The sequence below is a fragment of the Gymnoscopelus braueri genome (assembly GCF_963280865.1).
Source record: "Gymnoscopelus braueri genome assembly, chromosome: 5".
NCBI lineage: Eukaryota > Metazoa > Chordata > Actinopteri > Myctophiformes > Myctophidae > Gymnoscopelus > Gymnoscopelus braueri.
Window position 1 is genome coordinate 50,567,560 of NC_137606.1, and position 25,462 is coordinate 50,593,021.

Here is a 25,462-nt window from a genome sequence, read left to right on the forward strand (position 1 = left end):
TGACTTCATTGTGGTTTTTGACATTAAACACTGGAACATATAGATGAAAATGACATTTATGTTTTGCCTTTCAGGCTTTGTAAACAAAACTTGCACAGGGCACTTGTGACAAATGACTTATATATAAAGAAATGACCGACAATGGCTGGTACCAATTATCAAAAAAAAATATAATGATGAAACAGGGTATAATTTAATAATGTCATTTTAAATCATAATAATAATAGCCAATCTACAAGCTCACACATTGTGATGCGATGCCGTGACCTTGCAGATTTCCACTATTTTGGAACATTTTTGAAAATGTAAAAAAATTAAAATCTTCAGCAGATGAATTTATACAGATTAACTCTCTCAGTGCCACGCCCCGAGTTATCCCGAGTTTTTCCTGAATACCCTCAGTGCCAGAACGAGAAATCCCGAGTTTTTACTTTTAACTGTAGTCGCACTATTCCGTTTATTTTTCATGATTACTTTCGCTTCCTGACTCCTTCAGACTCATTGGGTTCCGGTTTCATGACGCAGATTCCGTTTCCGGTTCTCATTTTTTTCCCGCGGTCATTTTCGGCCAGAATAGGGAAAGTCACGGTTTTTCACACGGTATAAAAAAAGAACGGAGAGGTCCACGTCTACTCTCTTTGGTCTGGGTGACGATCAGTTATCGTAGTCGTGTATCACATCGTAATTTAGCCCGATCAACGATTGTCGAAATTGTCACATCCGGTTATGACCGGATGTGACGTGAGCCTGTTTGGGAGGGGGCGAGTGAGCCAGCGAGGTCATCAATGTGTCGATTTGCTGCTCTCTACTGGTAGAACTGTCGTATGGATTTAAAAACCCAATCAGATAATTTATTTGAATGAAAAATTACAAAATTAAAAAATTAAAAAACACGCAAATTGCTGGCACTGGGGGAGTGCTTTATGAAAATACTCTTGGCAGTGAAAGAGTTAAGGAAACGATTCTGACGATAATTTAAAAAATCTCAGGATTATGGCAAATAATAGCAATCAGGTGATTATGTAATACCAGTGACGAGGGATGGGACGATATGAAAATGACTTGGCACAATTATTGTGGCAAAAATGATTGTGATTAACGATATTATCGCGATAATGAAAATATGCAGAAAACTTAAAATGCCACTTTTGTTTAACCACTTGAATGCCCAGCATCCCGATTCTGCGGGGAATGTTTGCAAAACAATTGCGATCCGATCTACTAGCTGTGAGCTTGTAGATCTGTTATTTTTGCCGAATCGATTTGTGCAGAGTGAAAAAAGAGCGTACTAAACAGGCTCTTTACAGGTCCGTTTTATCAAGTCTAGAGGGTTTAAGTGGTACTAAATTTGCAGCTCAACAAAGGTTAATTCATCCTAGTGTATGACTGAATTTCAATTGAATTTGAATTTTCAAACAGCCAAAGCATAAAATAAGGACTTAAGTGATTAATAATCTCTATAAACTAACTAGTAACTTAAGTTTTCTAATTGTAATGGAGTAAGAGTGCAATATTTGCCTCCAGGATAGAGTGAGTGGAGTAGAAGTAAAAGTATTTAAATTGGAAATACTCCAGTAAAGTGAAGTAACACAATATTGTACTTGAGTACATGTACTTTGCACCTCTGTCCTTCAGCAAAACAAACACGACCTCTAGCTGTGACACGCGCGTTCAATCAATACAGCACACACACACACACACACACACACACACACACCAATGGCTGGATGATGGCAGTAAAGATAGGCTTGCTCACTAATGTGTCCAGCTGTCTGTGGACACTGGTAATGCCTACTAATAAACACTTCATTTCCCAGGGGGCCGTGGGGCTCATTAGTGCAGAGTGGCGTGTGTGTTTATGCGGCGGTGATGATAGCTCCCTATCCTCACAAACACACAGGTGTTGTTAACTAACCCCTCCCCCCTGGGGAATAGACCCACGCCAAACACACCTCACATTAAATGGGGATCGAGTGTGTGTGTGTATGGGGAGGGGGGAAATGCATTAAACACAAGAACCCTAGCGTCCCTAATCTGGGCATGCCATAATAGCATAATAGGCAAACATTCACTGAAAATAGCACATCTACAAGGCACAAGCTCACCACGTGACACGTTGTCAACTGGTAGAGCTACTATTTTTGCTATATGAGGTACATTGAGATAATAGGGGTGGTTAAGCCACTAGTAATGCAATATAGGATATATATATATATATATATATATATATATATTTTTTTTTTTTTTTTTTTTTTTATTATTTATTTACTTATTTTTCCACTTACACTTCCAGACAGATGGTTTACCAGACTGAGATGGTTTACTTTGGACATGTACAGAGGAGGGATAGTGAGTATATTGGTAAAAGAATGCTGAGGTTGGAACTGCCAAGCATAGACCATATTCACACAGCGGCCATATTGGAATTTAACATTGAAAGTGCCACCCCGTTGCCGTGGAAACGGGGTGGCACTTCATTGACTTAATAGCAACATGGCCGCCGTGTGAATATGGTCTATGAGGGCTAGAGGAAGAGCAAAGAGGAGATTTATGAATGTAGTGAAAGAGGACAAAGTTAGTTAATGTGAGAGAAGAGGAGGCAGAAGACGGGGTGAGATGGAGGCATATGATTCGCTGGGGGAACAGCCGAAAGGAAAAGAAAAAGATTCCCTACTTAGCATTTCCTACCTAATATCCGTTATTTACCTTTACTTCTATAGTTTTTTACTTTTTTAGAGTATTATTGGAAATATGGAAATTGTCTTGGAGTGCAAAAACAAGCCGCCTCATACTGTCAGTATGACACAGTTAATGTCTCTAATTAGTTTATGATAATGGTTGGGGGAGAAAGTGGGGACAGATGACATCTGTGTGACTGTGGAGGAAGTTGAGACAATGAAGAGCCTGCCACCCCCCAGGAAGTCCATGCAGTAAACACTTCAGTCATTTTGTACAATCCAAGCAAAAGGACAGAGGAAGAATCTCTGCCGGAAAATAATCAGCGTTTTCCGTTGCCTTTCCAGCATTTAGAAGAAGCAATTTCGACATGTTGCGTAATGTGTACACAGTAAAACATAACTCTTTCCTAGTGGCTTTGCTCAAGAGCCTCCAGGCTGGCTGTCAGTAAGTGATAGAAGTGTGGTTTGTGAAATATTGTCTACGAGCTACAAATCTACAATTAAGGGCACTGCCCCTTAGACTGTCTTAACCCATTAAGACCTGAAGCCGATTCTACAAATGTCTTCTAAATCCTGACCGTTAAAAAAAAAAAAACCTAATGTTGCTATATCAGTGGTTCTCAAACTTTTACATAATTGTCAAGGACCCCCAAAATTATATGTATTTGCCCCCCCCCCCCATCTCGGTGCCGCGCTAGGAGCTTGTATATCTGCTATTTCTGAATAGCCAAAGTGTAAAATAATGCTTTTCTTTTAATAGCTCAAATCGATTACACAGATGCGTTCCCGGTCTTAATGGGTTAAATACCAATCCCATTTTGATTTGTTTAACCCGGTCTTCTACCATGAGCCATCCCAGACTAGCAAAGTGTGTTTCGAATTAGGAGGAGACAGATCAGTGGGGTGAGGAAGTGTGTCTATACTCTCCTGGGGCCTGACCTTTGAACCCTGGGATCAAGCTCATTGTGGCCCCTGACATCATGATTGGCCCTCATTACACTGCAGGATGGGAGGGGCCTCGTTACACTAAGGAGGGGATTGGGTGTTAACCATAGAGTTAAAAATAATAGAGGGCACCAGAAATCTCCTCCCATCCACTTGCATTGAGTTGCTCACCCAGCGCATGGGCCTAAATCACCCCTTCTTCCGGGTTGGAAATTTGGTGGGCGCGGCCTATTATGGCCCCAATTCGTCACAGATGTGACGCGTTTTGCGTCACAGAAACGCGCAGCCCCGTGCGCAAGCACGTGCGCACGCTCGTGAGTCGAGCCCATTGGTCGAAACCGTTTCGCTCGTTCATGTTGAGGCCCCAGGCCTGCAGTACCATGAATGGCCAGCATGTCCATTTGGCTTCAATGAAACCACTGGGTTCTGGGGGCTTGGTGTTAACCCATTAAGACCGGGCACGTCATTTTAAGATTTCTTAGGCTATTCAAAAATAGCAGATCTACTCTGTGCCGTGCTATGAGCTTGTAAATTGGCTATTTTTTTGAAAAATCGAAATATCTGCAAATCTTATATATAATAATTTTTCAAGCGAACATTTGTAACTCGACTTTCTGTTTCTGGGGAATCTACAAATGTCTTCTAAATCCTAAAGTTTATTGAAAAAACATATGTTGCTATAATATCAGTAGTTCTCAAACTTTTCTCATGTCCAAGGCCCCCAAAATGGTATGCCCCCCCCCCCAATCTCAAAATATGTTGTTCCAGGGACCCCCCAGAAGCAATGATGAGTTAAAAATGTTTGCGCTTTATATATTTTTATATATATGTATACACACATATATATACATACTATGTATACACATAAATACATATACATATATATATATACACACACAAAGATTTGCACACATTTTCAAAAATGGCAGATCTACAAGCTCAGAGATAAAATGGTTCCGACTTTCCTAAGTAAGTATGTAGGTCAGAGTGTCTTACTGGAGCAGTGAGGGCATCTATCCCCTTTACAAGGTGGTAAGACCTTGTTACAATCGCCCATTCATTCACACACACACACACACACACACGTGGAGGAGACCATGCTCATCGGGAGCAGTTAGGGGTTCAGTGTCTTGCTCAAGGACACTTCGACACCAACTCACAGGGAGCCGGGGATCAAATAAGTGGTACTCGTACACTGAGTTGGTGATACTAGCCGTTACAAAACTATACCCGGGGTTAAAGTGAGCTAGCCTGTTTTATACTGCGGAGTATATTCTGGGTTAGTCCAGTTTACACGCCGGGGTATATAACAGTTTAACCCATTAACCCATTAACTGCCAGAGGTATTTTCATATTTTTTTAGCCAGTGCCAGAGATTTTTCATTGAAAAAAAAAAAAGTACTCAGGAGCCGAGATAAATATTTTTTAAGTTTTAAGTTAACAAGGAAGTGGATAGGAGTCTAGATCTTTGAACAATCATATCTTCTTGGTCTTTGGGTCAAATTGGAAAAGAAAAAAAAAAGAAAAAAGAAAAGAAAAAAACGCGATTGGCACGTGGCGGCTTTAAATCGGTTCGCGTAGATCTACGTGATTGGCAGTGAATCAGTTAAGACCGGGAAAGAATCTGTCATTTTTTTATTTCTTTGCCACGATATGAGCTTGTAGATCTGCTTTTTTTATTATTTTTTTTATTTTATTATGTGTGCAAATCTTAATCCTAACAGTTTTCTGAAAAACGTATGTTGCTATGTGAGTGGTTCTCAAACTTTTCCATGTCAAGGACCACCCAGAATTATATGTATTTGGCCACGGAGCCCCATCTCAAAATATGTTGTTCCAGGGACCCCCAGAAGCACAGATCGGAGTTAAAAATGTTAGTCCTAAAACATATATTCAAAGTTTCCACGATATTTTTTTTTAAAGCAGATCTACAAGCTCATATGAGCTTGTAGATCTGCTTTTTTGAAAAAGTTTGGCCAGGGGTATATTTTGGTCTGTTACACTAGGTCAAACCCAGAACATTGTGATTGACAAATTACAAATTAAAAATGTCACCCACCATGTTCAAATTTTAAACACTTGGGGTGGTTGCCATGGTTTTGGGGCAACAGTAAAAGGTATTTGTATGACTATGACTAATACTGGCTGAACGAACATGAAAAACATGATTAAATCACCATAAATACGTCGCGTTGAGAGCTTGTAGATCGTCTATTTTCAAATAGCCTAGGTATAAAATAGGGCTAAAGTGGTTAATGTATATTTTATAATATAATAATTTATATCTGCAAAGTAACTAAAGTTTTAAAAAAAAAATTGTGGAGTAAAAGTACAATATTTGCCAATATTTCCAAAGTGCTGAAAATTGGAAATACTCCAGTAGAATAAAAATACTTCAAAATTGTACTCAAGTACAGTACTTGAGTAACTGACCAGCTACGTTATTGCCACTTGTGTGTGAAATGTGTGCGGAGGGTTCTGTCTGTCTGGTTGCAAAGGTAGCAGTGAAAACGTATAGAATTTCATAGATTTTGGCATTCCATCTGTAGGAAGCAGAATGGATTTCAAAATGAAGCTCTGAAAAGAGAGCAGAGTAGATCGACAATTATTTTGGACATGGTAAACATGGTGAAGTCAGGGGGAGTCTAAACTAATCATTTTAAGAAGTAGGTGGGACTTGTACCACCCTCGTATAATGGCGCCGACACCCATGGATGGGCAGATAGATGGATGAATAAAGAGTAACCCTCTGGGAGAACTGGGGCGAGATGGATTGATGGATGGATGGGAAGGGAGAGATGAAATGGTCCTCGGAGACGAGTTATTGATGGAGGATCCTAGGAGACAGAGTTATTGACGAAGAGGATCCTCAGAGACAGAGCTATTGATGAAGTGATTAATAGAATCGGTGTGTAATCCTAATTCGTTTAAAACACGAGCCATCACTCACACCAAATCCATCCCACAGCTGTCACACACACACGAGCGCGCGCAATCCTTCAGACTTTGACAATAAACGCAATAATACCGCAGTCGTTTGATCGGGTGGTAGTGCTACATTGTTACAAGATGTAGTTATTATGATGCGCATTGTAACCCATTTAAACTGGGAAGACTGTAGTCCTCAAATTCTGCCCGAGCTCGACCCTAACCGACCCGACGTTTTTGGGCCGGGCCCAAAATCTATGCTAATTAGTTGGGCCGGGCCGAGTGAAAAAAATAAATAGATAAATCCATTACCCCCCAAAAAAGAAATGTCAACTGCCCCTAGCGTCCTAATGGTAAGGCCGACGGAAATGGCAGTGAACGTGTTGGATGCAGCTCAAAGTGAACTTTACTCAGGTATCTAGTTTGTCGCCGTCCGACCTTCCTAGCCCGTGTTATTAACCCATTGATACCTGGAACGCATCTGTGTCACTTTAGATTTCTTTAGGCTATTCAAAAATAGCAGATATACAAGCTCATAGCGCGGCACCGAGTGCCGCGCTATGAACTTGTAGATCTGCTAATTTTGAAAAATCGAGGAAAAAAATATTGGGTTTTTCTTTCAAATTTTCTTTTGGATTTAGAAGACCTTTCTAGAATCTTCTCAGGTCTCAATGGGTTAAAGAAAAACGGACGACAATGGGACACTCGACCAAGCCGGATTCAACACAGTGGATTCAAACACCTAGACTTTATTTTTTTGTATTATTATCCTCCTATAATTTGTTTGACAAACCTCGGTAGTGCGTGGGTGCATGGTGTTGTGGCCAAAATTGTTCTGCCCGGTTCTCCTCAGTGGCTGGAGCAATTGATCTGAATGACCCTTACCATGTGCACCTAACAGCGAAGCCCGTTTTCCGATTACACAAAATCTCTGCTGTTTATTAGCGTTTTTGTGTTCGCTGGCTCCCGGGTTGCCAGATCATGTGCACGTATCCCCCCCACGGTTGTGGTCTACTTATTCCAGGGCTACTCAACTTAAGATGGCTCAGGGGCCACTCAGAAAAATACCAAAAGTCCAAGGGCCGCAAGCTAAAAATGTTGGATTTTTTGATTTTGTAACACACTACACATTATTGTTATAAGAAAATGTACATTTTGACATATGAAATAATGAAATTTCACCATATGAAATAAGGGACACCTATCCTGGGCGCGCGGCGGCCGAAAAAAATTGGGGGTCAAACCTAGCCTGGTAAACCGTCCCTCCGGAAATCTCATTTCTATTTGATTCCTGGAGTGAGTCTGGCCTGATCCGCCTTTCTGCAATATTGGCTGTGTATGCCAAACGGCCGAGCCTATCAGCGTCGTCGCTCATTGTTCTGTGATTGACAGCTTACGTTGGCCAATCAGGTGGCGAGTTCGAGTGAGCCCAAAACACGAACGGCAGCCATCTTTTTCTTGTGCGGCCAATTCTCCGCTATTTTTTTACTTCAAAAAGCTCTCTAACTTCTATTTTGAGGCACGGAATTTACTTATAAGATATCGTTTGGATAGAATTTAGTTGTTTAACTTCATATATGTGGTCAATTAATCATGACAAAGCCTATTTAAAAATAAAAATTTAGAGAACCGGTAGGGGCGGGCAGTGACACCATTGTATCCGAAAAAGGCAACCCATTTTGGGTATGGCTGTCTCAAAAGTCCCGTCGCGTCACATTAAGACTGGTGAACTGCTGATTGGCTGAAGGGGAAAAATTATCATTGGCTGAAGGGGTTGTCAGTCAACGGTATTACTCCCGCCCAACTCCAGCACAGCCAATATTGCAGAAAGGCGGATCAGGCCAGACTCACTCCAGGAATCAAATAGAAATGAGATTTCCGGAGGGAGGGTTTACCAGGCTAGGTCAAACCCCCAAAAAACCCTGAAATGCATAGAAAACTATGCATTATACCTGTAACAATTGACACACCTGTAAATGTCTGTCTGTTTTTGAAAAAAAAAGAAACAACCCATATATTTGAACGGAAATGTATATTTTTATCCTGTGCTTAATTCATTTTTTTTTTAGGGGCCGCAGAGACGCTGCGTTGGGGCCCGCGGGTTGAGTAGCGCTAAGCTCTGTATACATTTCGGCCATTTGAAAATAGCCGATCTACAAGCTCACTAATGCATTGCCTTTCGACGCATTGTGAGCTTGTAGATCGGCTATTTTCAAATAGCCTATGTAAAAAATAGGGCTAATTTGTGTTTCATAATATCATAATTTATATCTGAAAGGTAAATAGTAACTAAAGTTGTCAGATCATTGCAGTGGAGTCAAAGTACTATATTTGCCTCTGAGATGTAGGGAAGTAGAAGTAAAAGTAAAGAAAACTGAAAATACTCAAGTAAAAATACGTCAAAATTGTACTTATGTACAGTACTTGAGTAAATGTACTTGGTTACTTTACACCACTGCTCAGGGGTCACTTGACCTATGTTCTCATCTCTGATTGGCTGATGACAACCCGTTGCCGGTGGCATAGATTGCTCCCTAATCAAAGCCATGTACTGTTGTAAAACCCACCACCTTTAGACAATAGGACATTGCATTAATGGACAGAGCTGTAAAACATGAGTTAGCTTTAGGACTTCTGGACGTTAGGGAGCAACCACACACACACCCACCCGCCCACGCACACAAACCCCCACCCACACCTAATTTATGTTTGTAGGTCTGCTATTTTCCAATGTGTGACACCATCGTCGCATGACAAAGTATAAATGAGGCTTGAGATGGGCAGATGAAGAAGAGGAGAGGAAAGGAGATAGGTGAAGAGCAGTGGTGTAAAGTAACTACGTACATTTACTCAAGACAGTACTTTTACTTTACTGGAGTATTTCCAATACTTGTACTTCTACTCCACAACATCTCAGAGACAAATATTGACCCCTACACACACTCTCCATGGGGTCCCCAGCAAAAAGTAGTTAATGCAGCATCACAATCATTTTAACCACTTTATCCATTTATATGTTGGTTATTCATAAACTAGAGTCTAGATCATGTGCGCATATCCCCCCACGGGTATGGTCTAGTTACTAGACCATACCCGTGGGGGGATATGCGCACATGATCTGGCAACCCGGGAGCCAGCGAACACAAAAAACGCTAATAAACAGCTGAGATTGTGTGTAATCGGAAAACGGGCTTCGCCGTTAGGTGCGCATGGTAAGGGTCAATGGCTGTGTGACAAATTCAGATCAATTGCTCCAGCCACTGAGGAGAACCGGGGCAGAACAATTTTGGCCTCACCATCGCGACACCATGCACCCACACACTACAGAGGTTTGTCAAATTATAGGAGGATAGCAGATCTACAAGCTTGCAGCGTGGATTTGAAAATGTCAAAAATGTTTCAAAAACATTTTGTATTATTTATTTATTTTAGTTTTCAACTCTACAATTCCAAGTGATTGTCAGGGTGGGGGGGGGGCACAGTTCAAATGTGATTATTTGGGGGGGCCCCCAGTTCAAATGTGATTATTTTGGGGGGTCACAGCCTAAAAAGGTTGAGAACCACTGGCCTATAGAACGTTGAAGACATTCAATGCTACTGTGTGCCAGTGGTGGAAAAAGTACTCAATTGCTTTACTTAAGTAAAAGTACCAATACTGCAATGTAGAAGTACTCCGTTACAAGTAAAAGTCCGGAATTAAAAATTTACTTGAGTAAAAGTGCAAAAGTATTGGCATCAAAATGTACTTAAAGTAACAAAAGTAAAAGTACTAAAATGTTTGAAAATAGCAGATCTACAAGCTCACAACGCGTCGCGATGCGACGCGTTGTGAGCTTGTAAATCGGCTATTTTCAAAAAGCCTAGGTATAAAATAGGGCTAAAGTGGTTAATGTATGTTTTATAATATAATAATTTATATCTGAAAAGTAACTAGTAACTAAAGTCTTCAAATTATTGCAGTGGAATAAAAGTACAATATTTGCCTCTGAGATGTAGTGGAGTAGAAGTAAAAGTATTGGAAATTGGAAATACTCAAGTAAAGTACAAATACCTCAAAATTGTACTTAAGTACAGTACTTAAGTAAATGTACTTAGTTACTTTCCACCACTGCTGTGTGCCAACCTTTTTCTACTCCTTTGTGTCAGCATTATTCCACTGACAATCGTATCTGCTTTCCCTCTCACCTGTGGCATTCACATGTCTGGTTTGAGTAAACCGAGTGAAGCTGAGTAAATGCACTGTTGTATGGAACCATTACAAAGACTAGATAGAAACATGCAGTATGTAAAATGGATATAAGTGGACAAAACCAGTGGTGGGAAAAAGTATTCACATGTTTTACTTAAGTAAAAGTATCAATACTGCAATGTAGAAATACTCAGTTACAAGTAAAAGTCCGGGATTTAAAATGTACTTGAGTAAAAACTACAAAAAGTATTGACCTCAAAATGTACTTAAAAGTATCAAAAGTACTCATTGTGCAGAATGTCCCGTTTCAAGTTTTCAAATGTATAAACATGTTTTGAAAATAGCAGATCTACAAGCTCACAATGCGTCACATCGCAACGCACTGTGAGCTTGTAGATCGGCTATTTTTAAATGGCTGAAATGTATATAGGGCTGAAGTAGTTGGTTAATGTATGTTTTGTAATAATAATCAAAATCTACAAAGTAACTTAAGTTTTCAAATAATTGTAGTGGAGTAAAAGTACAATATTTTCCTCAGAGATGTAGTGGAGTAGAAGTAAAAGTATTGAAATTGGGGCAATACTCCACTAAAGTAAAAAATACCTCAAAATGTTCCTTAAGTACAGTACCTGAGTAAGTACCTTAATTACTTTACACCACTGGACAAAACTAGAATTGAGCATGAATACACTTACCACTGTCAAACTCATCTGGAATCTGTGAGGAAAAGAGAAACAAGAGATGAGTAAATACGGTAAGAGAGATGACAATAGTTACACATCTGTAACAGTCAACGCAAGCTAGACATTTTGATAAACTACTATGGTGACTCTGAGCTGAATCAGATGACTCCCAAAAGGCTTCCTCTGGAGATATTCAAACCCCACCATGCTGCTGCCTCTCATAGGCAAAGTGAAGCAGTTTCTCATTTCAGTGCTTCTCAAACCGTTTGTCAAGAAACTGGTGTGCCATGAGACAAGTCCAGCTGTGCATTGGGACTATTTGACAACCACACATTAGCATTGCAATATATAGACTACTTTTCAAAAAGTTATGAATTACTTTTTATTTACTATTACGTTCAACCTGGCGTTCCTATTTTGGCCATGACATTTTTTTATTTTTATATATATATATATATATATATACACACACACACACACCTGTAAACATTTTGTTTTGATTCGGAATCCCAATCACCAATAATACACAGCCTCACGCATATGTAGCATCTGCAGTTCTGTATGTATCACACACACACACACACACACACACACACACACACACACACACACACCCCTCTGTGTTTCAATGGTTAAGTGCACCGCACATGCAAAGGAACTTGCCAAGTGGTCTTCTAGACCATGGTAACTTAATTCAATAATTCTATATATTAGACATACGTTCTCGTGCTGCAATATCCACAAATGTGCCACGTTGTCTGTACAAAGGCAAAATGAGCAACATATAGTTTAGAATGTATGTCAAGTAAACAGCCTACAACCACCCGCCCACCCATGCAACTTAAGTGAAAACTATGTTTCTTCTCTAGAAGCTCATGGACGAAAGAGAACTAAACAATGATATTCATAGTAGAGTCACACCCAAAACAAAAAGGGTGTAGGGTGCCCTCTTGTGGTAACAAAGTTAAACATCTTATTTTGGGTTAAACTTCAGGACAAAAGGTTATACATTTATATTAATAAATGACAGCGCTGGTTGGACAAATCAACCTGTCCATGCATCTGCTGCTATGGAAACCACAACTAATATTAGGTTAACACCAATATAAACTCATGTATTTGCCTGTAAGCGGTTAGAGCAGTGTGAGACACATAGTAAATGCAGCTAGACAATGTAGCAGTGTGAGACACTTGGTAAATACAGCGTGTGTAGCAATGAACAAACGCACTAATCCTAATGCAGGGGGACTTTCACACAAGTTGCTACAGCCACCAATATACATAGAGCTGGAAATGAAAATAGCAGATCTACAAGCTCGAAACGCATTAAACGGCCCGCCCACACACACACACACACACACATACATACATATAACATAGAAAATAGTAAATCTTTACACTCATGCAGAAAATGGCCAATCTATAGTGTCTAGGTAGCGCTGTCGGCAGTGGTGTAAAGTAACTAAGTACATTTACTCAAGTACTGTACTTAAGTACAATTTTGAGTTTTTTTTTACTTTACTGGAGTATTTCCAATTGTCTATACTTTTACTTCTACTCCACTACACCTCAGAGGAAAATATTGTACTTTTACTCCACTACAATTATTTGAAAACTTTAGTTACTAGATACTGTGCAGATGTTATTACATTATAAAACATTATGCACTTTAGCCCTATTTTATACCTCGGCCATTTGAAAATAGCCGATCCACAGGCTCACAACGCATCGCGACGCGAGCTTGTAGATCTGCTATTTTCAAACATTTTAGTACTTTTACTTTTGGTACTTTAAGTACATTTTGAATTCCGGACTTTTACTTGTAACAGAGTACTTCTACGTTGCTGTATTATTGATACTTTTACTTAAGTAAAAAAATGTGAGTACTTTTTTTCCACCACTGTCTGTCGGTAGAGCACTCGCCTATCGACCACAAGGTCACGGGGTTCGAACCCGGGCACCGCCAACTCGGCGTATGAGTGAGTAGCACGGCTTGGGTGTGTGGCAAGTCGTGCGGTAAGTACTGGGAGCTGATGGTAGGTGTTGCGCCCCAACTCAGCAATCCATTTCCCAGGGGTCTAGCGCTAGCGCAGGCAGTGGTGGAAAGTAACTAAGTACATTTACTTAAGTACTGTACTTAAGTATAATTTTGAGGTATTTGTACTTTACTTGAGTATTTCCAATTTCCAATACTTTTACTTCTACTCCACTACATCTCAGAGGCAAATATTGTACTTTTACTCCACTACAATTATTTGAAAACTTTAGTTACTAGTTACTTTTCAGATATAAACTATGATATAATGAAACATACATTAACTACTTTAGCCCTATTTTATACATAGGCTATTTGAAAATAGCAGATCTACAAGCTCACAACGCGTCGCAGCGCGACGCGTTGTGAGCTTGTAGATCGGCTATTTTCAAATATTTTGTACTTTTACTTTTGGTACTTTAAGTACATTTTGATGCCAATACTTTTGTACTTTTACTCAAGTAAATCTTGAATTCTGGACTTTTACTTGTAATGGAGTATTTTTATATTGCAGTATTTGTACTTTTACTTAAGTAAAACATTTGAGTACTTTTTCCACCACTGCGCAGGGGTGATGCAACTTTGATGATGGAGAGGGCCACTATTAGGGGTGTGCCGATATATCGTCCCGCGATATATCGCGATACGTTTTCGTGACGATATGTATCGTTTTGAGAAAAAAAAAATCGTTAAAAAAAAAAAAAAAGGCATGCAAACAGCCCCGAGGTGAAAAGGGTGACAACATGTTGTTTTTTTTTCGGGTCAGGTGTCCCACTATTGCCCTATTTGGATTCAAAACGGCTATTGTAGCTGAAAAGCTACAAGTTCGCATATCTGAATAATGCAAAAACAGAATTATTTGTTTGCATTTGCTTTTTTTCTCCCCCATATATTTTTCATAATAAAAAAAGTGCGTATCGTATCGAAATCGTATCGAAGTTGTGAGCCAAATATCGTATCGTATCGTTTGGTGAAATTAGTGTATCGGCACACCCCTAGCCACTATATTTCCAAACTCACTCCAGGGGGCCACATTGCATATACTGTCGGGCAGACACCTCTTATCTCCGTACTTTTTTTTGCAAATTAACGCCGTACCTCGTCATTCTATATCACACAAAAGTAGCCAATCTACAGGCTCAAAACGGGTCGCCGTGAGACGCGTTTTGAGCTTGTAGATCTGCTATTTTTTGCTATTTTTGAATTGGAATCCAGATTTTTGTTTTGGCTATTTTTTTAAGTGGAATCCTGAAAAGTAACATTTTATTAAATTTCAAATGCATTTAATTATACTTGTTAACTTTATGAACTTAAATACAAATACAGTAACAAAAAAAAAGACAATAGAATTCTGATACTAGTAGTCATTAAGCTACTAATATAGATAGTCGGGGATCCAGTCACCGAAAATTTGAGAGGACCTGTGATGTCATGCTATACTTTTTTTCCCTGTTTTTTCTATTAATTTGGTCATTAAGGTCCACAGAATGAGAGGCCTGCTCTGCCGGAAACATCGCGAAAAAAAGTTGTGGCCATTTTTGTATAATGAAGCCTTAATTTTTTGACCGTGTGATGTGAATTAGGTTTATTTTCTTAAAGTCCTCAAAAGGTTGTGTAGGCTGTCAATAAATGATTCCCAGATACACAGTATGTGAACAACACCAAGTCCAAAAATACACTCACAAAGCCTTTCCAAATGATTTATAGCCATTTTTGTTACCAAAAAAGCACCAGTTTTTTGCATTTCCCCCAATACTTTCAGCTTTACTTCAATAGTAATCAACTTTACCATGGGTTATGACATCAGCCAATGTCTCATTCTTTTCATCAATCTTTATAGTCATTCCACTTTTTTTTTTATTAAAATCAACCCTAAATTAAAGGAACTGTGGTGACTTTATTACCCTTATGGATAATAACCGATCATATCTCTTGACCATAGACCTTAGACTATCTCTTGACCGATAATGACCGACCCAGCCCTTATCCTTATCCCGAAGTTACGGATCTGACTTGCCGACTTCCCTTACCCGCCTTGTTCTAACATGCCAGAGGCTGTTCACCTTGGAGACCTGCTGCGGATATGGGTACGGCCTGGCGCGAGATTTACACCTTCTGGCCCGGATTTTCAAGGGCCGGCGAGAGCTCACCGGACGTCGCCGGAACCACGACACTTTCCAGGGCGCGGGCCCCTCTCTCTGGACGAACCCATTCCAGGGCGCCCTGCCCTTCACAAAGAAAAGAGAACTCTTCCCGGGGCTGCCGCCGGCTTCTCCGGGGTCGTTTGCGTTACCGCACTGGGCGCCTCGCGGCGCCTGTCTCCGCCTTCCAGGTTCGGGGATCTGAACCCGACTCCCTTTCGATCGGCAGGGGGCGACGGAGACCATCACCCCAACCCTTCCGAACGGCGTTCGCCTATCCCTTAGGACCGACTGACCCATGTTCAACTGCTGTTCACATGGAACCCTTCTCCACTTCGGCCTTCAAAGTTCTCGTTTGAATATTTGCTACTACCAAGATCTACACCCGCGGCGGCTCCACCCGGGCCCGCCGCGCGAGCAACCTGAGCCACCTTCGCCGCGAGCCCTTCCAGGCCGACCCAGAGCCGGTCGCGACGCACCGCCGCGGAGAAAGTGCGCCCGGCGAGAGCACGTCGGCGCCCGGGGCGGGGTCCCCCTGAAAGGGAGATCGCCGGCCCCGGGCGGCCGGCCCGCCACCGGGTTGAGTCCTCCGGGCAGACTGCGTGGACCCCACCAGTTTACCTCTTAACGGTTTCACGCCCTGTTGAACTCTCTCTTCAAAGTTCTTTTCAACTTTCCCTCACGGTTCTTGTCTGCTATCGGTCTCATGCCTGCTATCGGTCTCTGTGTCAGAACCACACAGGCTCACAACTGGGGTTCCCCAAGGCTCGGTTCTGGGTCCTCTTCTTTTCTCTCTCTACACTACATCTCTGGGTGCTGTCATCCACTCCCATGGCTTTTCCTACCACTGCTATGCCGATGACGCCCAGCTGATCCTCTCATTCCCCCCCTCTGATACCCAAGTGGAGGCACGCATTGCTGCTTGTCTGGCTGACATCTCGGAGTGGATGTCGACAAACCACCTGAAGCTTAACCTGGACAAGACCGAGCTGATGTTCCTCCCGGGGAAGGGCTGTCCGCACCGAGACATGGCCATCACCATTGATAATGCTGTGGTGACCTCAACTCGGACTGCGAAGAATCTGGGTGTGACCCTGGACGATCAACTGACGTTCTCGGCAAACATCGCATCAGTGACAAGGTCCTGCAGATTCCTCCTCTACAACATCAGGAGGATTCGCCCCTTCCTCACGGAGAAGGCAGCCCAGGTGCTCATCCAGGCTCTCGTCATCTCCCGCCTGGACTACTGCAACTCCCTCCTTGCTGGTGCTCCGGCATCTGCCATCAGACCTCTGGAGCTTGTTCAGAAAGCTGCGGCTCGTCTGGTGTTCAACCGCCCCAAGTTCTCCCACACAACCATCCTTCTCCGTTCTCTACACTGGCTCCCCGTAGCGGCTCGCATCCAGTTCAAAACCCTGGTGCTAGCCTATAGGGCAGTGAAAGGAACAGCTCCTTCTTACCTCCGGGCTATGGTCGATGCCTACACCCCTGCCCGACCACTTCGGTCTGCCACCTCGGGGCGACTGATTGCCTCGTCACTCAAGGGTCCTTCTGGCCGATCCACACGGTCACGACTCTTTTCTGTTCTGGCCCCACAGTGGTGGAATGAACTTCCCACTGATGTTAGGACAGCAGAGTCACTGCCCATATTTCGCCGCAGACTGAAAACCCACCTCTTCAGGAAACACTACCCTTCCTCTCAGCCTGACCTACTTGTTGTTAACTAGTTGTACGAACGCTTGTTTTCTATTGCTGTATTGTTTATTGGATCTTGTTTAGTCGATACACTTATTTGTTTTAGCTCATGCTCATTTGATTTAGCTATTTTGTCTCATCTGTTTAAGGAAATAGGTAGCTGATATATTGCACTTTTACCTTAGCGCTAGGTATACTCTTGGTTGCTTGTTTTTGCAGAAAATGCACTAAAGACTTCTGGTGATTAGTAGTTTTCGTTCCCTACCTATGTTGAATACACTTATTGTAAGTCGCTTTGGATAAAAGCGTCTGCTAAATGACTGTAATGTAATGTAATGTAATGTCATGCCGGTATTTAGCCTTATATGGAGTTTACCACCAGCTTTGAGCTGCATTTGCAAACAACCCGACTCCGAGGAGACGTTGCCCCGGGGCGACGGGGGCCGCTACCGGCCTCACACCGTCCACGGGCTGAGCCTCTATCAGAAGGACTCAGGCCCCCGATCGACACCCGGGCGACAGCCGTCTCCTGTACGCCACATTTCCCGCGCCCACCGCGGGCGGGGATTCGGCGCTGGGCTCTTCCCTCTTCGCTCGCCGCTACTGGGGGAATCCTTGTTAGTTTCTTTTCCTCCGCTTAGTAATATGCTTAAATTCAGCGGGTCGTCTCATCTGATCAGGTCGTAAAGCAACGGGTTGCTGGTGGCGGCTCCCCCCGTGAGGGAGGAGGCTCGCCGAAACGCGGTGAGAAGACCGCCAGCCTCCCCAGGAACCGCACGCTACGCGGTGGGTCGGCCGGAGTGCGCCGGGCGCCAGCAGGCTGCTAGAGACACAAGGTCCACAGGCAGCCGCACGGCACGCACGGCGCAGAGCCGGGTCCGACCTCCGCGGGCCCCGGGCTAGGGTGGCCGACCGGGGCCCACCCCGCGAACGGGGGGGACTGACCGGCCGGCTCCCCGCCCGGGGGCGAAGCGACGGCAGGGGTGACGGCGTCCCGGGCTCCGAGCCCCCCGAAGGAGGCCGGACCGGGCATCTCGTCTGCACTTGAGAGGACGAAGGCCCCGGGGGGCCTGCGACGCTCCAGCCGCAGACGGGGCCCCCGCCTCCGAGGAGACGGGGGGCGTCCGATTGATTGTGTGGCGACCCTCAGACAGGCGTAGCCCCGGGATGGACCCGAGGCCGTAAGGTGCGTTCCAAGTGTCGATGATCAATGTGTCCTGCAATTCACATTACTTCTCGCAGCTAGCTGCGTTCTTCATCGACGCATGAGCCGAGTGATCCACCGCTAAGAGTTGTACTCTTTGGTTTTGTTTGGCGACGGCCGCAGGTTCACGAAAACAGAGTAAGTAAGACCTCGGCGACAGACCCCCGGGCGCCGCAGGTCACCGCCCCCGCCGAGGCGGGCCGGGCTGCGGACATTGAACCCCCCGACGACCCTCCGGAGGAGAGAGGCGAGTTGGGTACCCGTGAGGCAGGCCCGTCCGTCCGTTCGGGCGGGCCTTGAGTTTATAGGTTCTGACCGGAGACGCCCCGCCCCGGGGCCAGAGCCCGAGGGGGGAGAGACCAGAGACGATGAACGCCGTACGCCCGCCGGGCCCAGGATAACACGTAAAGCCAACACAAGGCCCACAGGCCCGCCGCCCCCCACAGAGAGAGAGCGACGGGGCATGACCTGAGGTGACGATTGTGGGATTTTGCGATGGCCGCGAACGGCCACCACAACCATGCCTGGGCTTCGGCTAGGCGCACGGACGCCCGTGCGAGTTTGACAAGGCCTTTGGGCCCGAAGCCGGAGGCGAAGGCGGCTCACGACACGGGCGATACCTAGCCCCTCGCGAGGAGGAGCCAGGCGCACCGCGCCACCGCCGACACCCGCCCGCGGCGAGGGTTTTCGTGCCTCCAGACCCCCGCGCGAGGGTGCCAGACAGAACGGTAATGATCCTTCCGCAGGTTCACCTACGGAAACCTTGTTACGACTTTTACTTCCTCTAGATAGTCAAGTTCGGGCGTCTTCCGAGCGCTCCGCCGGGGCCGTGACCGACTCCGGCGGGGCCCGTCCGAGGACCTCACTAAGCCATCCGATCGGTAGTAGCGACGGGCGGTGTGTACAAAGGGCAGGGACTTAATCAACGCGAGCTGGTGACTCACGCTTACTGGGAATTCCTCGTTCATGGGGAATAATTTCAATCCCCAATCCCCATCACGAGCGGCCACGATTATTAGCACAGGTGCAATCAATTTCAGTGCAGAACAAGGAGAGAAGAGGAGACAGCTAGAGGCCAGAAACAGCTTAAAATGTGTATTGCCTTTAGTTTTTTTTAAACTAAAGTTATCAAAATATTTGCTGATATATATTTGAAAAGAATAAGTCATTGACTGATGTCATGACCCATGGCAAACGTTTCTTTTGTGGGGGTACAGGTGTTTTCAAGAAGAATAAAAGGTTCTGGGAATTTTGAGCATAAGGGTAATAAAGTCACCACAGTTCCTTTAATTTAGGGTTGATTTTAATACATTTTTTTGTGGAATGACTATAAAGATTGATGAAAAGAATGAGACATTGGCTGATGTCATAACCCATGGCAAAGTTGATTACTATTGAAGTAAAGATGAAAGTATTGGGGAAAATGCAAAAAACGGGTGCATTTTTGGTACCAAAAATTTCTATAAATCATTTGGAAAGGCTTTGTGAGTGTATTTTTGGACTTGGTGTTGTTCACATATGTGTTCTGTGTATCTGGAAATCATTTATTGACAGCCTACACAACCTACTGAGCACTTTAAGAAAAGAAACCTAGTTTTTTACAATAGGCGAAAATGGGCAAAAAAATAAAGGCTTCATTATACAAAAATGGCCATAACTTTTTTTCGCGATGTTTCCGGCAGAGCAGGCCTCTCATTCTGTGGACCGTAATGACCAAATTAATAGAAAAAACACAAAAAAAAAGTATAGCATGACATCACAGGTTCAACCCATTTTCAAGAGCTTTTGGGCCTGTGGATCCCCGACTAAGACTGAAGTAATTAAAGCGGGTCATGTTTGAACGTTTAAATTGTAACAGCTGAAATCAATAATATATCAGTATTCAGATATTAACCTGCGGGCCGCATTAACCCATTAAGACCTGGAACGCATCTGTGTCACTTTAGATTTCTTTGGCTATTCAAAAATAGCAGATATACAAGCTCATAGCGCGGCACCGAGTGCCGCGCTACGAGCTTGTAGATCTGCTATTTTTGAAAAATCGTGAAAAAATATTTTTTATATTTTTTTCAAAAAACATTTTTTATATTTTTTTCCAAAAAACATTTTTTATATTTTATTCAAAAAACATTTTTTATATTTTTTTCAAAAAACATTTTTTATATTTTTTTCAAAACATTTTTTATATTTTTTTCAAAAAACTGTTAGGATTTAGATTTTTTTTAAAGAATCGCCTCAGGTCTTAAAGGGTTAAGTGAAGGTGGGGGGCCCGGACTTCCAGTTGCCCATGTATGGTCTAGTGTAGACTCTAGTGCATTGTGAAACAGCCAGAGCGGTATCCGCTCCGGCTGAGCGGTATCCGTATCCGCTCTGTCTGATACCGACAATAAGCCTCTCCGACCTACTTACTTACTCAGACCTACTTATAAGGTCACAATGCAGAGAATAGCCAAATGCGTCACAAGTTGTGAGCTCATAGATCTGCTATGTTTTGCTTGTGAGACATTATCACACAGAATCAGTATACAGGCCGTTTTAAACACCAAGACTGAAATAGCTTTATTGAAAGGTGTGTGTGTGTGTGTGTGTGTGTGTGTGTGTGTGTGTGTGTGTGTGTGTGTGTGTGTGTGTGTGTGTGTGTGTGTGTGTGAGATATGACAACATCTCAATCTACAATCTCAGTATGAAACCTGATAAGCACTGTAGTAAAAGGTTAACAAAAGCAACTACATTGTATTAAAGGCTTAACATAAGTTCTTACGCTGCATTGAAGCAGCTATATCGTCTCTGTCAGGTGGAAACGCGACACATTGTGAGCTTGTAGATCGGCTACATTCAATAAGTGCTTAATGAATGTTTTGTAATAATAAGCAAAGTCCACAAAGTAACTAATAACTAAAGTTTTCAAATAATTGTAGTGGAGTAAATGTACAATATTTGCCTCTGAGATGTAGTGGAGTAGAAGTAAAATTACAGAAAATTGGAAATACTCCGGTAAAGTAAAAATACCAAAAAATTGTGCTTAAGTAAATGTACTTAGTTACTTTCCACCACTGCTCACCAGGCATTCTATTTGTTGGGAAAGTTTTTATAATGACGAGAGACAGAGAGAGACGTGGTGCGACAATAAACCTTGAACTGGTCTGCAAGGACAAAAGGCAGACAGGACAAGATATGAGTGTGTCACTTCATGGCGTCCAACTTTCCCAGAGACCACTGTAGACGACCGGCACAAGCCTGGTGTCACACCTACGTGACAAGTGTGTCCTTCACATGGACCAGGGCTCATTTAGGATGTCACAGGTGAGATAAGTGTGCTCTTTCAAGGGTACAATTAAACGTACCAGAGTGTGTGTGTGGGCTACTTTCAAGTACTCCAGTTTCCCAGGCTCACAGCTCTTGAACGCAAGACAAAAGCCAATGAGACGGTGTGTTTTCCTGGGAGGACAGACTGCTTTGAAGGCCCCCCATCAGGGAAGTGTGTCCTTTGAAGGTCAGACAGGTCTGTGACAACACACACACATGCTTGAGACGCCTGCTCTGAAAAACTGAATGTTTATGTCTGTGTGAGCGTAGGGCTGTGATGATCAGGACATTTTAGATGACGATTAAATGTTAAAAACAACGTGTATGCGCATTCTCGCGCGTGGCTAAAGCTCGCTCCTTTGTTCTTCACTTAACGTGCACAGATTTCTGAACGAACCTGACCACTGAATGTAGCGCTATTGCTATCTTTTTCCAACACATTTCAAGTCAACACACTTTTAAATTGAGTGACTAGGCTATTTACATTTTACTCTGCATGTAATCACGGGTAACGGACGGACAACGGGTCCATTATTTGACGGGCGGAGCGGGCCAAATCTAGCGGGCGGAGCGGGCCAAATCTACATATAGTGTCTTCTAAATCCCAACAGTATTCTGAAAAACGTATGTTTCTATATCAGTGGTTCTCAAACTTTTTCATGTCAAGGACCCCCGAAATTATATGTATTTGGCCACGGACCCCCATCTCAAAATATGTTGTTCCAGGGACCCCCCAGAAGCAAGGATTTGAGTTAAACATGTTCGCTTTAAAAGAATATAAATATATTAATTTTCACACATTTTCTCGATTTTTCAAAAATAGCAGATCTACAAGCTCGTAGCGCGGCACTCGGTGCCGCGCTATGAGCTTGTATATCTGCTATTTTTGAAAAATCGAGAAAATGTGTGAAAATTAATATATTTATATTCTTTTAAAATATGTTTTTTAATTTTTTTGTTTTGTAATTTTTCATTCAAATACATTCTCTGATTGTGTTGTCAAGCACCTACGATTGTTCCACCAGTAGAGAGCAGCACATCCAAACATTGATCACCTCGCTCACCCCCTCCCAAACAGGCCCACGTCATATCCGGTCATTCAAAGGATGTGACGTTTTCGACAATTCCCGGCCCGCTGATCGGCCTGAAAACGACGTGATACACTACGACGATGGCTGTTAGTCACCCGGACCAAAGAAAATAGAAGTTGAGCTGTCCGTTTGTCTTTTCTACCGTGTGAAAAACCGTGTTTTTCCTTATTCTGGCCGAAAATCACCGGAGAAAAACAACGTGACCCGGAAATGATTTTTTTTTTTTACATCCGGCTCCGGGTGAGTGTGACGTAAGTGGAAAACGAAAGTGTTGATGAGAAATAAACACAGCCGTGCGATCACAGATTAAACAATGAAAATTCAAAAGAACGTGTAAACAGGCTCTTATGAATCCTGGCACTCAAGCGATGGATTTGAAAGAACGTGTAGACGGGATCTTGGCACTGTATGTGTTAAGATGTCTTTGGCTATTCAAAAATAGCAGATCTACAAGCTCATAGCTATGAGCTTGTAGATCTGCTATTTTTGAAAAATCGAGAAAAAAAAAGTAGTTTTTTTTTCCAAATAATTGTTAGGATTTAGAAGATATTTCTAGAATCTTCTCAGGTCTTAATGGGTTAATGGGTTAATGAATGCAGCCGTTCTCACTGGCCGCGCGCTGACGCCCCCACTCACGCACGTTAAGATTTATTTTCCTGCTTTCCTGGCCGCCAACAAAAGTTTGTCCCCGTGCATTCTTACGTCCCACTGTGGGCCAGGTCTGGCGAGAACAGTCGCGCACAAACCTGCGCGTACAATAAAGCGGGTGGCTCGAAGTGTTACACCATTACAGTGAAGGAAGCGTTCCTAACGATGTGAAGGAGGTGCTTTAGCCTGTGAAAGGGTTCTTCCTCCCACCTCACACCTCTGCTATAAACAGCAGCATTCACATCTACCCAGCAACACCAACCCTTCATCCACACTGTCACTTGAGTCCCAAACCAGCAGAGGAAGAGAGGGGACATTTAAAGGTGACATAAGTGTGCCTCTGAAGTGAGCTTACAGATCACATCTAGCTGACACGCGGCTGCTTTTAGAAGGCCTTGTAACTCTATAGACATGTAAAGTGCTACAAGTGTGCCTTTTGAAGTCACCTCTCCTTTCCCGTACTTACGACCCCAATAAGTGACACTTTGGTTGTTCTAAAATAGCAGATCTACAAGCTCATAGCGCGGCACCGAGTGCCGCGCTATGAGCTTTTAGATCTGCTATTTTAGAAAAATCGTGAACATTTGTGCAAATCTTTGAATAATATATATTTTAAAGCGAACATTTTTAACTCAAATCTTTGCTTCTGGGGGTCCCTGGAATATTTTGAAATGTCCCCTTTAAAAATATATATATATTCAAAGATTTGCACACATTTTCACGATTAAAAAAAAATAGATCTACAAGCTCGTAGCGCTGCATTCGGCGCCGCACTATGAGCTTGTAGATCTGCTATTTTTGAATAGCCAAATGAACTCTTAAAATGACACGGATGCTTTCCCCCGGTCCTAAGGCGTTAAAGGTGACATAAGTGTGCCTCTGAAGTGAGCTTACAGATCACATCTAGCTGACACGCGGCTGCTTTTAGAAGGCCTTGTAACTCTATAGACATGTAAAGTGCTACAAGTGTGCCTTTTGAAGTCACCTCTCCTTTCCCCGTACTTACGACCCCAATAAGTGACGTGAGCTACATGTCACAGCTAGATGAAAAGTATGCTATTGACCAGTTCTATGGTGCCGTGAACACTAGGGCCATATGTAGTGACATGTGTGTCCTTGCTTCCTTGATATAACCCTCAGGCAGACAGACGCCACTGAGATCATACAGTATACAGTTTTCCTATGGAGCATTGGAGCACTCGGTGCCGCACTATAAGATTGTATATCTGCTATTTTTGTAAACGCACTATAAGATTGTATATCTGCTATTTTTGTAAAATAGTGAAATTGGTGCAAATCTTGAATATATATATTTTTTAAAGCGAACATTTGCAACTCAAATCTTTGCTTCTGGGGGTCCCTGGAACAAAATATTTTACAAAAGTTTGCTTAAAAAAAATATATATATATACACACACACACATAAAGATTTGCAAATTTCACTATTTAAAAAAAATTGCAGATCTACAAGCTCATAGCGCGGCACTCGGTGCCGCGCTATGAGCTTGTAGATCTGCTATTTTTGAATAGCCCAAAGACATCTACAATGACAGATGCGTCCCCAGATTGAATAGGTTAAATAGTAACTACTATGGATCCATGAAACACCTTATTACACACCATTTTCCCATTTTCTGAAAAGTAACGGTTTTGGACATGCAAGGTTTCCACCTGACACAGTGATGACACAGCAGTGAATGGTGTAACAGTGTGTAGGTTATACATACCACGTTTCCTTCTTCGTCCACTGAATTACTGCCTGCAAGACAGAAAGCAGAGAGAAATACGTGAGTTCAAACTGCAGTCAACCTGCCCTGTAGCACAACTTATGTTTGGACTGGAAGCTACAGTAGGTTTAAGGATAAGCCAATCAGAGACAGAGTTGGGCGGGTCTTGCCTACCTACACACACACACACAC

The 25,462-nt window shown here is 43.0% G+C and overlaps 1 protein-coding gene across 1 annotated transcript in view; it reads right to left on the reverse strand.

The window, feature by feature from the left end:
* Positions 1 to 25,462, reverse strand: part of timm50 (translocase of inner mitochondrial membrane 50 homolog) — a 70,931-nt gene that overhangs the window by 31,306 nt on the left and 14,163 nt on the right. The window contains exons 3-4 of the mRNA XM_080428996.1: positions 25,271 to 25,302; positions 11,436 to 11,457 (exon numbers count right to left, since the gene is read on the reverse strand). Of these exons, the coding sequence (XP_080285122.1) occupies positions 11,436 to 11,457; positions 25,271 to 25,302 (54 nt within the window). The remainder of the gene's footprint in view (positions 1 to 11,435; positions 11,458 to 25,270; positions 25,303 to 25,462) is intronic.